The sequence below is a fragment of the Rhipicephalus microplus genome, chromosome 10 (genome assembly GCF_043290135.1).
Source record: "Rhipicephalus microplus isolate Deutch F79 chromosome 10, USDA_Rmic, whole genome shotgun sequence".
NCBI lineage: Eukaryota > Metazoa > Arthropoda > Arachnida > Ixodida > Ixodidae > Rhipicephalus > Rhipicephalus microplus.
Genome location: NC_134709.1, coordinates 4,512,733 through 4,527,122, shown reverse-complemented (window position 1 = coordinate 4,527,122; position 14,390 = coordinate 4,512,733). Strand labels below are relative to the sequence as shown.

The 14,390-nt window shown below is 43.2% G+C and overlaps 1 protein-coding gene across 11 annotated transcripts in view; it reads right to left on the bottom strand.

The window, feature by feature from the left end:
* Nucleotides 1-5,535: 5,535 nt before the first annotated feature.
* LOC119180814 (uncharacterized) overlaps nucleotides 5,536-14,390 on the bottom strand; it is a 317,273-nt gene continuing 308,418 nt past the window's right edge. For 10 of the 11 annotated variants that reach the window (XM_075874896.1, XM_075874898.1, XM_075874900.1 and 7 more), the window contains one exon: nucleotides 5,536-12,948. In XM_075874896.1, the coding sequence (XP_075731011.1) occupies nucleotides 12,859-12,948 (90 nt within the window). In that variant the 3' untranslated portion in view covers nucleotides 5,536-12,858. The remainder of the gene's footprint in view (nucleotides 12,949-14,390) is intronic. The other variant, XM_075874897.1, reaches the window with a different exon arrangement.

Sequence of the window (14,390 nt, the reverse complement as noted above, 5' to 3'; positions counted from 1 at the left end):
CTAACTAATATACGTATATAACTGAACACCGACATCGCTGAACAAACGTTGCTATCATTGTGTTGCGGCATTCGAGTTTCAGCCTGACTACGCCCACTGCAGGGCAAATGCCTCTCCCATGGAGGAAGGAATGGCCTCATGATCCGCCAATCAACCCGGTCTTGTGCTTTCTGATGCCACGTTATAGTGCGTAACCACCAGTGGCACATACCCGAAAAAAGTGGTCCTTAAGAAAGTTCGCTGGATGGCAGCGCTTGTACATGATGAATACACGATGAAAAGATGTGAGATGGCTGTACTTAATTATGGCGAATTCCATTGAGAGAGCAGGAGCACTCAAAAGCACGCTGAAAGTGCTCTCTTCAGAGCCGCCGTGTTTCAGTGGTCGAATAGGTGCAGGAGCACTGTCATCCATTGGTAGAGCGAGAGTGCTTTTGCTGTGCCGAGAGCAGCCAAGAGCAGTTTGCAGTGCTCTCGCCTGAAAAGTGGAGGAGGCAAAGTACCACGAGTCACGTGGCCCTTGAACGTCACAGTTTCATATAAGTTTCATATAAAGAACTTTTGGAAACAAGAGTGCCCAGAACGTCACGATAACATCACGTTGCACAATGACGACCACATTGCCGTTCCAGACCAAGACTGTCCTAATGCTTTCATTACTTTCTTTACACACCATTGATTATCATACAAATGTCCCCGATGTAGCCGATCTTGACCATCCCTTTTTGCAGCCCATTGACATCACTGTTGACGGAGTCGCATCTATAATAAACAATCTTCAACTGTCCACGTTAGCAGGCATTGACGACCGAAGTACTAAACAGTATGACCTCACTCTCGAGTAAAATGCTGTCACGTCATTCAGCAATCGATATATAAACAGGACAGCTTCCACATGACAGGAAAATCGCGAAGGTCATCCCCGTGTTTAGAAGCGGCAATAAAGAATTACCTCAAAATTACAGGTCCATTTCTCTAACATCCACCTGCTGTAAGATGCTCGAGCATATATAATCGCCTCCCATATTTACAATCACTTAGAGCAATTTTTTTCTTTGCAAACCAACATATATTTAGAAAAGCCCTATCATGGGAAACACAGCTTTTTTTTTTTTTTAAATTCACAACTGACCGCATCATAACTCAGATCTAAGCCTGTAGATTGACAGTATTTATCTGGATTTCTCGAAAGCCTTTGATCACGTTGCTCACTGTCAACTAATCTCTAAACTACTTTCCTTGTGTCTAGATTCTTTAACTCAGTCAAGGATACGGAACTTTCTTACTAACTGGCAGCAATTGACCATTGTTAATGATTTTTCCTCCCCACTTTCATATGTTTTTTTTTTTCTGGTGTGCCGCAAGGTAGTGTTCTCGGTCGGCCACTTTTTCTTATTTATATTAGCGACTTATTGAGTAATTTATCTTCACAGCTGCTAGTGGCTAAGGTACTCGGCTGCTGACCCGCAGGGTACGGGTTCGAATCCCGGCTGCGGCGGCTGCATTTCCGATGGAGGCGGAAATGTTGTAGGCCCGTGTGCTCAGATTTGGGTGCACGTTAAAGAACCCCAGGTGGTCGAAATTTCCGGAGCCCTCCACTACGGCGTCTCTCATAATCATATAGTGGTTTTGGGACGTTAAACCCCACATATGAATCAATCAATTATCTTCACAGCTGCACATTTTCACTGACGATTGTATAATTTAACGAGCAATAACTAGCATTAGTGATCACATAATAATTCAAAACGACCTCGACCTCATTGGCAATTGGTGTGATTGCTGGCTTATGTCCCTTAATGGAAGTATATGTAAATGTCCTTCTCTTGTAAACATTCTAACTGAAAACCGCGTCTGCCGGGGCGGGCGCTTATATTAGAACCGCGTCAGCCGGGGCGAATGAAAAAGAACAGAAAAAAGAAAAAAAAAGCCACTGCTAAAGAGTTTTTATGCTTTATTAATATCAACCACATATCTAGCGTTAACTCGTAAATATTAAGGTGTAACCTTAACACCCAACCTTCCCTGAACTGTCCACGTGACATCACCAACATCTGCAGCAACACCTCACGATCATTAGACTACTTATACGCCGTAATCTCCGCAAGACACCCACAAATACAAACATGTGCCTTAGCATACACGACATTTGTTCGCCCTCAGCTAGAATTCGTTTCTGCAGTTTGCTCCTCTCCTTACACTTATTCAACTAACATGCTGGAGTAGATCCGAAATAGAGCCGCCAAATTCATCTCCAGAAACTACGATCACACCGCAAGCATAACGCGAATTAAAAAGAACTGATCGCTTTTCTCTTTGAGCAGCCATCGTGATATAACCCTTCCTTCATTATTTCATAAATACGTGCACGAATTTCAAACACCTGCATTCACATCAAAGAGACTACATAATCATATTTCATTGACGCGCATCTACGCCAAAACATACATTTTTATCTTGTCTGCCCTCCCACGCGTCATCCGCAAGTGTAACGGCCCTCCAGATGACATCGTAGCTGAATGCAATTGAGGAAAATTACGGCACCTTCTAATCACCCATTTCCAGGATTAACTGCTAGGTTTATTCATACCAAGTTCTGCACTTACGCTTTTCATGATTGCTAGTTCCTTGGGTTATTTTCTTTTCTTCTTTCATTTCTTTTCCTCGTTTTAAGAATTTAAAAAAAAAAGTTTGAATGCTAGCATGACATTCAATTCTGTGTGTAATCTTGAGCAATGTTTTGTTTTGAATAACAGAGTCTTTGTCACAAATTGTGCTTAATTCTTTTTATGAATTGTTTTACATCAATATCTCACATTTGTAGTCATCTGTTTTTCATTGCCCTGGTATTATTAGTAGTACTAATATTTTTCTTTTTTATCGTTGTCGCTGTTGGGCATTGCATAATCATTGACATTTTTTATGTTATTGTTTGTATGCAAGTTGTGCAAATTCATGTATATCTTATTTTGATGTTCCTCTTACACAATACCATGTTGGGCCTGTAGGGTATTTTTGAATAAATAATTAAATTTATATTTAACACGCCGGGAGTAGGCGAACTTAGCCCAAGTTTCGCGTATATACAATCAGTCACGCTCTTCTGGCTGTCACACCGCTTCCATTGGTACCGCTCTCATCGTTGACCACTACAGCTATCACGGGCGTCCGTGGCCGAGAGGGCCTGTTTAATCATTAATCAATCATTAATCACGGACGTGAGTTATCGGGATGAAGATGTGCACGAAGCGTGATGCGTTTACGTTGAACGGAGCAGTCAAACATCAACAGCCATGCGCATGCTGTCGTATGAATGCACAGTAAACATTGAACTACTTCTATAAGGAGGCGTTTTACTTTACTGTTGCACCGATTGCTATGACGGATGGATCAGCCATGTTTCGCTGCAATTTCTAACCCAAAATGCAAGACTAAATCTTTATTTTCGCAGTACCTTAAAGGATAGTCGCATTCCGAAAATTTGATCAGAGTTCTTAACAGTACGGCAAGCAATGACATTTGACATTCTTGCCGTTGACGAATGTGCAAAGGGTCATTGCACCGGTTTTCAGGCCAATATAGCCAGAAATCTGGCACTTGGAAATCATCCATTCTTTTGTTTTTCAAGGGTTGGTCAAATTTCGAAGAAGTTCATCTTAATTGAATATCTGACCAATATAAGTAAGCTAACGGCTTTTGGAAATATTTTATTTTTTCTATTTCTCGAAGGTTGGTAGGATTTCGAAGAAATTCATTTTGATATAATGCCTGACAAATAAATATAGTGAGGCTTATCTTTGTGTTGACAAATGATAGCAATTTTCATTGTTGAAGCTGGGCACAGCACAGAATTTCTCACGCAGGCACCTCGATAAAGCGCACAGGAACTTCTGAAAGCCGTTTCCTGTGACGTAGCCGAAACAGTAAAATGTTTTGCACAACCGCAGATGCGCACGCCAGCCACACGATATGTATACGGCGTGAACGGCAAGGTCTCGGCGGCTACGTGTGCGTACGCAACTTGTTTATGCTAGTTCTGACTAAACGAGAGAAATACATATTGCATGCATAGTCCTGACTCGATTTTTCAGTATGCTGCATCTCACTGCAACCTATCAGTCTGGTGAAGCCTACTGCGATATTCAACGGGTCGTCCGATGCACCGCGCTCTAGGAGACAAGTCAAAATAACCACTTTTTTTTTTTACTCGAAATGATTGGAACCAAAAAACAATTGCCCACCTTCGGAGCCCATGAATACATTCTTTTCATGTCAAAATAGAACGTGATCGACTGCAGAATAACTAAATATTTAATTAAATGCCGATCTAATTTAGTTACCGAAACTCGCGGAAAACAACGCATTACTTATTTTCTTGGAATGTGATACTGAGTTCCATGAAAATATGTTAATTACACATTCGTAGACAGCGAATTGTAATTTGTGACGCTCACAGAAATGTCAACATTTTTATTTTGTGATACTGCCTTTCAAAAGGGGTCAGATGATTAACCAAAGAAAGTCAGGGTGGATTGTCCCTCTTGTAGTTCTTTTATTGTATTTAACATGAAGTGAGGTTACAATGAAGAGCAGATCAGAATTTATGTTCGGCTAGAGTTATCGAATATGATGTTCACATGGCACTATCAAACTACAAGACCGCTATGAATATTAGTTAGCCATAATCCCCTGAGGGGACGGCATATAAGAGGTGCATCTTACCGGTACTTACCTACGGAGAGCTGGGGGCTTACAAAAAGGGTTCCACTTAGACGCCAAAATCAAATTTCAAGTTTATTTTTAAATTTCGCGCCGTAAGCTCCACGCGTGACGTAAAACATTCACAATGTATTTGTGTTTTGGCAACATTGGCTTGATGAAATTTTCTGAGACTTCGAACGTTAAGTCTATGTCACCCATAGATTACAATGTACTTCAATTTTATCGATTAAGAGCTACGTAGGACCCAGTAAACGCCTTCAAAAATTGATGACGTCACTGTGGTGCGGGAATCTCAAGGTGGCGTCTACACCCCGAATTTCTTTTTGCGCGTTTTCTCGCTTACCAAGTGTCGTGTCGCGATGGGACTGGCATTTTCAGGAATGTGAAATTGTGCTTTACTAATACGTCTATATAGTGACCCTTTAAGAGAGCGCAGTGGGTCAGGGAACAAACGGGTGTTGATATTAATTTATATCAAAGTTGAAATCGGAATAAGAAGAAATGTACGTGGGCCGGGCCCGTAGTGCCTAGGCGGGATCACCGTTGGTCATCAAGGGTAAGTGACAGAATTCCAATAGAAGGCAAACGCTTGGGAGGGCGACAAAATGTTAGGTGGGCAGATGAGATTCAGACGTTTGCAGGTATGACGTGGCAGAAACAGGCACAGGAATAAGTTGACCAGAGGAACATGGAACAGGCCTTAATGGGCTTAATCAGGCCGATAACAATGAAGGAGACAGCCGTGACAATGGTTGCTAGAAAGCTTTTGCAGCTTCGGTAAAAATGCGAGTCAGTGCAAACAGACAATAAAAGTATCCGGTGTAGTCCTTTATTAAGTTTACAAAAATACACGACTCGCTAAAATTGGCGGCGCACGGTTAGTAAAGTGCCCTCGTACATAAGCAAAAAGTTAAGGAAAAGTCTTCTCTCTCACAATTGACAAATTCTGACCATCGACGAAATATCAAGTAAATCCAGCTGCATGCAAGGCTCCACATAAAATCCAGAACTTACAATCACCGCTAACAACACAGAAGGAACACTGCAACAGGATCTGCGCGGGATGGGAGAGGCGGCCATGCAACACTTTTTGAGCATGGTCAGAAAACACTGCAGGGACTCCTCTTGAGAACATGCGAGCCAAATATTACAGCGCTGCGCTCGGCTTAGAATTTACAGTTAATTATCAAAGTCATCTTATACCCGTGCCACACGGGCAGAAAAAATGGCATTTACCCCCGAATGCCTTCAGATTTATTGCCATTCGCGCGGTGCCACACGGGAGAACAAAATGGCATTCATCCGAATGCCATTCGAATGCCATTCGCCGCCAACTGCCTTCGCCAGAACCACGGTGTAAGAAGCTACTACTTCTTACACCGTGGCCAGAACTCAGTTGACTGAGAAATGCCTACTCTCGACGACACAGCTCGCGAAGTGCGATTTACCTGAAAGTATATAAAACAAATCATATTGAAATTTCCCGTCTTTTATTTGCACTAAAGTCTTAAAAAGATGCTTTGAACGTTATACGAAGAAAATAGAGTATTGATAATGAAACGCTTGTCAATTTTAGTGTCTATTTACGCTGTGGATCTGACTAGTGTTGGCTTAGGTTGCTATAATCGGCTGCAACGTTGTAAAACAAAGCAAGAAACTAAAACTTAGGACAACGTAATACGCTTATTTCTTCATTTGATGATTATCTGATGTGTATGAAGCTTGTAAATGCTTCTTAATTTTTTTTATTGCTATTCACTCAATGCTCACTTGGAAGGTGCTGTGATCGACATCATCAAGTCAAATGTCATTCGCTTTGGACGTGTAGCAGCGCCGGCGAAACGAATGTCATTCGGGAACTGAAGGCCTTCGCCACCAAATGTCATTTTCTATGCCCGTGTGGCACGGGTATTAAGATCAATTTCTCAACCGCCACTGTGGCTAAGGCACTCGGCTGTTGACCCGCAGGTCACGGGATCAAATCCGAGCCACGGCGGCCGCATTTTCAATAGAGGCGAAAATGATTGAGGCTCCTGTGCCTAGATTCAGGTGCACGTTAAAAAAACGCCAGTTGGTAGAAATATCCGGAGTTCTCGACTACAGCGTATCTCATAATTTTATGGTGGTTTTGGGACGTTAAAACCCCAACAATTATATATAAAATCACTCTTTTTCGCTCGACAAATTTCACTATATATGCTAAAAAATCATAGCGTCATAAGTCCGATTATCACGCCGTTGGCTGATGTGAGTATGGCGGGCTGGGGAGTGTCGCCGCGGGAGATCGCGACGTGCCAAGATCGAACGCGCGAACGCATTGAAAACGGCGCGTTCGAAGAAAAAACAACAACAACAAAAAAGGGCTCGAGGTCACGAGGCACGCGTGACGTACCCTCTTCTCGGTGCCAGAGAAGAGATAAAGCAGTTGCATCGTGCGAAACATCTGTGCAACTGCGCGCCTATGGTCGGATTCTAAAATTTTCTTGCAGCGGTCAATAGGTGACACAATAAGCTCCTTTACTGAACTCATTTCATGGCTACTTATAAGAGTGTTACAGGGTCCCTTTAAGCAAAAAATCTATGGTGCATGACACAACAAAGATCCGTTTTATGAACACAAATTAAAACATATTCATTCAAGGCTAGCTGTCCACTATCACATACATATACAATACAATTATGAGTGGGAAATGACACTGTTCCTCTTGTGAGTTTCACTTCCCAAGTTAAGTTGGAAACACTCGTAAATAAAGTAAATAGAAACATATTAGCAACAGAAATGATGCGACAATCCTGGTTTTGCTTTAGGAGGCATGAGCAACACATTGCAATAAAGTGGAACCGTGAACAACACATTACAACATGGCCGGTGATTGGCGACTCTGGGGAGAAGTGATTGGCGATCATCTTAATACCGTTGGCCAGTACTATTTGTACAGAATGTTATTAGCATCGTTAAGAGGGAATGGTTAGGACACAGATTATCATCGTAAAATTTTAAAAGCTGTAGCAGGATTCATCGTCGCAGAACCACCGACATGGTCGTCGACAATGCTGGCCAAATAGTTACTAGACGTTACAGCTGCTTCATGTCAACTGTGCCTTCGTGGAAGCTACCTCCTATACATCCGAGTCACAATTTTTTAAAGCTCAACACACCCTACTGTTATTTTTTCACATCACTGCACCGTCAATTGAGAGGTGCGCTCAAGTTTTGCCAATAAATCACCAAATGAAGGGACTACCTTTTACCAGTTCACATTTCACGCAGGCAACCATGTCCAGTTCGTACACACGAATTTGACTATGAGTTATTCGTGCATACGTTCTCACTCACACAATTTGTCTCCAAAAACACTCAGGTGGCTACGTGTGCAATTGTGAAAGCCATGCTTTGGCTGGCGGACGCAAATTTATGCATTTATGCATCTCGAAATAACTGCAAGCACGGCTATGAAACGGGCATGACTTTAATTTCTCGTTAGTGCGACTGCCCCTGTGGCATTCCAAATACGTTTATTAATAGTGCACTTCTGTTACTTTAGCAGCAATGGCATCTAAGTACAGAAGTGTGGAATGCAACACAGAGGCTTGCAGGAAAACAATGGTTCGTAATAAGAACTTTTTCAGGGCTCCACACACCTGCACAACTATCCCCTCAGCCAAAAATAAAAGAATAAATTAAAGTCGTGCGAGCTCGTTATGGAGGCGATTCCCCACGCATCTTGCACTTATGTAAGTAGCTATGGCAGTACTTCAAAAACAGACACGAAACAAGGAAAGCGATTTCACCGCTCTGAATGTGTCATTAAAAAACCAAGTGCATTAGGCTGGCTTCAATTACAAGAGCAGCATTTGCCAACCAATGCCTCCTCTATTTTATCAATGCCAGGCAGATGCACCCGATCTACCCATTCACCATCCTCTCCTCTAGCCCCTTCCCTGCTCTCGCCCATCGCCTACCCTTCGCGTGTGCTTTGCTGTCATGGAAGAGGGAGCCCCCTCATGCAGTGTCTCACAACGGAAATCATATTTTTTGTTCAGTTGTGTACAGATCCGTGGGGCGGCGTCTTCAATTCCTTGTGTTCACTATGTTGGCGGTCACGCTGGCTCTGTAAAAGACACGGTGTTTCGAGATAGTGTGTCGCCGTTCGTGGCGCTATGCGGGCAACCAATGGGGAAGAGCCACTGCAACGGTACTAGATGAGCTGCACCGTGATGCAGTGGCGGTGTTGCTTCGAGCCACAAAAAAGGACCACGAAGGGACAGATATGACTGACATACGATACTGTAGTGGGAAACACGTATATCGCACCTCTGGGGGAAAGCGCTCGGAAGCACGTGTGACGCAAGCAGCGCGACCCCTCATGCAGCGTCGCATCACGACCACTCTTTGAACTAAGGTTGTCCGAGGGCTCCCGTTGATAAGCGCGGGTTCGCATTGGCATTGAAAGAAATAAAGGAGGCGTTGTGCCAACACTGCGCACTACGGGTATAGCAACGTTCACTCACAGTACCATAGCGCACGAAAGAAATACATTGTAGATGTGCCAGGCATCACATCTCATAAGTCGGTTAGACATACATAATGACGTACGATATTTGTCATAGCCACTATTTTTACTGTGTGCTATCAGAGTAACCACAACTCAAAGTGCGCTACTGTAACCTACACACAGTAATTGTACTGAGTGAAGTTGTCACGAGTACCCTTTTCACACTATTCTAAGGTGTACGCTTTTTCCTATAAGCCCGAAAAAGTATACTTTTATGGGATAGTTGGATAAGGCACAATATCTATCCTTGTCAGCAGCTTATAGTTTCCAAGCAACAGTCATCGCTCTTGCCACCAAAAATGACAACAAAACTCGCTTGGTTTGGCTTAGCGATTGCACTCCGCTTTCTTGGAAAAAGCTCGCTGAGTGAAGTTACTCTACACAATAAAGGGGCTATGCCATAAGATCCTTTTTTTATCATGATCTGTTTTGTGGGTTAACCAATCTGCGTTCGCAAATAAGCGTGCGAAATTTCAGTGCATTAGGTCGAGTACCTAATATTGCAGTTGACTATATTTAGTAACAAGCGAGAGACCCGAGAGTATGACAGCACTGGCGCACATGCGAGTCGTGAAGTAACAAGCAGCCTTCTGTGCGAGCGGCACGTGAAATCGAGATATTTTCAGTTTGGTGCTGAAATCAAACGATTTGCAGCTGCTGAAACTTTGGTACAAGGCAACGGCGCCGCTCGATGCAGCAGATGGCGTCACACACGCTATGCCAAAATGGCAGTCGCGAGCTGTTGGCGGGCTCTACTACCCAGTGGTTTCTAGGGCCTGTTTACCGTACACTTTTTATTTATGCATGGGCTTAATAGACCCTCCATTATTATTATTTAATGTGTAACTATAATTGTAATGTAATAATAGCTATCACCAAAAAAAATCACAAATTGTGCAGTGGCCCTGTTATGGAACCTTTAAGCTTGTGGAAATGAAGCAGCAGCGAAAGTGTTTGGCATTCTGGAGACTACAAGCTAAAAACTTGTTTTTGAGGCAAAGGCCATAAACCCTATTCGCTATGATTGCTGAACCTGGAATGTGCAACAGTATGAATAGACGGCAATGTGTTAATTGACAGCTGCGTTTTTATATTGATGGTGGTCGTTGGGTGACAAGCTAGCAGCTTGTGAAATTGGCCATTTTTCCCAATATAGAAATTGCATGCACACCAAGAATCTCACGTAACGGTAATTTTGTTACTTTTCAGCTGTAAAATACCATCATGCACACCATGTTTGGGGGTACATTAAAAACAGGTACGAACACTACTCTGTACATTGCTAGTTTCCCATAAAATGACACACTCTAAACGAGGCCAGAGCACGGACATGCGCTCTTGCTTTCAGTCTCATAATAGACTCCAGCGAAGTGGTACAAGATACTGGCATCTACTTAAACTCCATGTGGTGTTGAAAGCCACTGGCATTTTGTCTTAGTGATGCACATCACGTGTTCCCCAGCTTGTGTAGGCGTAAAATGCGTGATGAAACTGTAGGCATTATCCTCACTCTTTTTTTTTCTCATAGACTTTACCTTAAAGGGGCCATGAAACGCAATTTTCACTCATAATCAGTGTTGCATAGGCTGATCCCTAGTTGTTCACAAACAAGCTGGTGAGAATTCGGCGCATTTGGTGATGCAGTTAATTTATAATGAACATTTTTATGAACACACAAGCGGCCAGAGAGTCTGACAGCACTGGTGTTTCGAGCCGCTCGCTTTGCGAGCATCTGTCAAAACAACGGTTTTGTTTCGTGGTCAGCTGCGTGTACAACGGAGCTATTGCAGGTTTCTTCATTTCGAGAGATTGTCAGCGGCTGAAACTTAGGCAGAATACGACGGTTCCGCTCCATGAAGCACGCGACGTCACACACGCCATGGCAAAAAAGCGGTCGCGGTCAATGTGCAGTGTTTACAGTAGGCGGCTTGTGGGGCCCATTTTGCAATAAAATATTCTTTCACAGTACATCCTTCACATATGCACAGGCTCAATCGCCGATCTACTTCAATTTTTAGCTGAAAACCACGAGTTGGTGGGTTACCGTGTTATGACCCCTTTAAGGCATAATATTTTTTGCATATATGTGCATTAAATACAGGCTGCAAGACCGATTTTGTGTATGAAGTGAAGCAGCCTCTCGTGGTATGGCATCGCATATTTAACGGCCACCGTTGTCCCTTCACAAAACTTAGCGAGAGCACTGCTGCCAACAAATTGTAAGTAAATGCCGTGGCTTGATAGCATACCATGGCCCGTCGAAAAAAACAAACAAATATTTAGCAGCCATAGGTTGACTATGAAATCATAGTTGCCATAGGTTGATGACTGTACTATTGAAGTACAGTCATCAAAACACACATGAATAAAAACGGTGCAATTTTCTAGTGCAAAGACGAAACTGGCACGATAACACAACGGGTTGACTATGAAATCATTTTTATTGTATGTTTCTACAAAATATATTTGTCCTAACCACAAAAACAAAGATATATAAATATATATATGTGTATGTGTGTATTAGTTACATTTTTAATATCACTTTTCGCCCTTCTGCGAACACAAATTATCAGTACGGGTGGCATTCGCGTGCCTCACGGTGCCTAATGTTAAGAATATAAAGCTTACATCACGCCACGTGTATCTAAAGCTACGCCCCTGCACTCGGTGGCAGTCGCGACTGCGAAGCATGACACAGCTGCAAGATGTGGCAACGGTGAAAGTCGCTGGCATGCATCTGCCATACAGGTCGTACTGCTTGGAGCATACCAGATCATTGCGTAGCATTCGATTCTGCCACTGGATGTTCACCGCCAAGCGCAATATACAAAGAGAGAAAAAAAGTATCGTGGGTCGGCTTCTTGAAGTTGGAGAATGCAACAAAGGCTAACTGCTCGTGTACGCCATCAAAGGCGTACACGAGTTGACAGCGGACAACACGTCTCGGTGATGTGACAACATCACAATGTTGCAGTTTCTCCTAAACTGATTTGGAAAGCTATTTCGGCAAAATGCTCATTAAATGATGCTTTACCACTTCCAATGCGTAAGCACACATTTCTAGCGGAGCCAAATTACAAAGGCCACTATTTGCAGAGGAGCCCACTTGATGTGGGCAGAATTCATAGTGGAGACCGACTACTCTGGGGCCTTCAAGCACGCGCTGGGTTTAAACCAGGTGTAGTTTTAGTATGTATGATCTCCTAGCATCGTGCAATACGAGAAAATTAACTTCTGCCCTCCCTTCTTTGCACTAGAAAATAGCAACATGTGAAACCAACAACACTTTCTTGCCAATCACGATGGCGCTTCACATCTTCATTCTTGCTTCATTCCTCAAGTAAGCTGCTCTTCGAAATCATCAGTGTAAACCAGCTCATTGTGTACAAACACTATTCGTAGCACAGGTGCAGCATTATTTCAAAGACACCCATTCAAAAAAAAAAAAAAGGAAAGATTTCACTAAGGCAAAATACAAAACGATCTGAAGTACTGTGCGTCGCACTGGGCTGGCAGAAATAGATTATCGGCCTTTATACATATATATGCATACTGAAGTAAATGACAATCTCTCTTTCTTTTACGACTTGGCGACGTCAGTGCTGTGGATCATCTGTTCCCATTGTGCGATGAGGGCACTGCGGCGCCGGGGGACACTGTTGGACGCCTGCTGAAAAAAAAAAAAAAGTAAAGTTTATATTTACGTATATCAACGAAATAGAAAAAAAAAAGTCACAGTTTCACCACACTGGTGAAGCTATTGTTGTGATAGCAATAAATTGGAATGTTATACGAAGTGAGGCAGGTAGCCAACTCTTTCGGGTCCGATTTCGCGCAACTCTACAAAACACTGGTGTAAGAAAACACGGCCGCTCCAGGGACACTTTTCATACAGTCTCTTTGCGCAGAGAGCCACCTGCCACTGTTGACCACAGAGATAGCACGTAACCGCGCCCGTAAAATCAAAGTTCACTGCAGCTGCTCGAGCATCCTTCTTCCTCCCACCGCCCTCACATCTTTTCATGCTCGTTAACTACGCGAGCAGGGCATTTCCTCTCTGCTTGAGGCGGCCGATCTAACAGATAGGGGGTTGTTATCAGTTAGCGCATGTTACCGTCGGAGCTAAGCAGGTGGATCGGCTTGTTTGATCTCTGCTTCAACAGCATTCGTCACCCCCGCTTGCACGCTATCAACTGCGGGTAGAACATGCGATGGAATTTTACAAATTTATACTTCATACGGGATGTGACGGCGACGTCAGAAACACATCGAAAATCCATATAATTGCAATTGAAATAAAAATTGGCGGACGCTTGAGCTTCGTCTTCAAGAGTGGAATGCGATAGCGCAATCGGACGTAGCGCGCATCGCCTTCTGAGCTGCTAACCTGCTTCGCTTCTCGGTGCACGCCGTAAAAAAATGAATAACTGTGTGCGTGACACTGGCTGTTTCAAACTACCCCCAAACGCCCACTGCAAGCACAGTTGTTATGTGCCCACTACACAATAACTACGTATTCCTCTTGCAAACGGCGTGCCCGTAGGCAACACGCGAACCAATATACATGCAGCTGTTCACTTTGTTGAAGCATCAGCTGCTGATGATGATGAAATGTGTCCAAGCATTTGTGTTAGGTCAGCCTTTAAAACGCTCACTGGTTGCACATGTTTTGACACTTACGAGAACGGATAGCTGGTTCATTTGAGCTACCTGCTTCAACATATTTTGACGCCCGGCCCACTTTTGCCACGCAATATGTAATACGCTAAGGCAACACCTTCCCCCCAACAGGACATTCATATAGTGTTTTTTTTCTTCAAAGCAGTTTAAACAAATATCGTGAATATTTGGTCGATCATGTGCTTGCCACGCAGACGACCTGGGTTCAAATTTTTTATTATTTATTTATTGACATCTTTCTCGATTTTTCGGTCACAAACAAGATGAATTTTCGTTCACAACCAACGACGTGGGCACCAACGCCAGAATTTCTGTAAACCGAGCTCTTTAATGCTGCTACGTTAAAACTCTTGAAATTTTTTCAGCTGTAATTGCAACAGTTCTTGCAGACATGTTTAATACTGCGTCAACATTTTCCATAAAAAGCAAAAA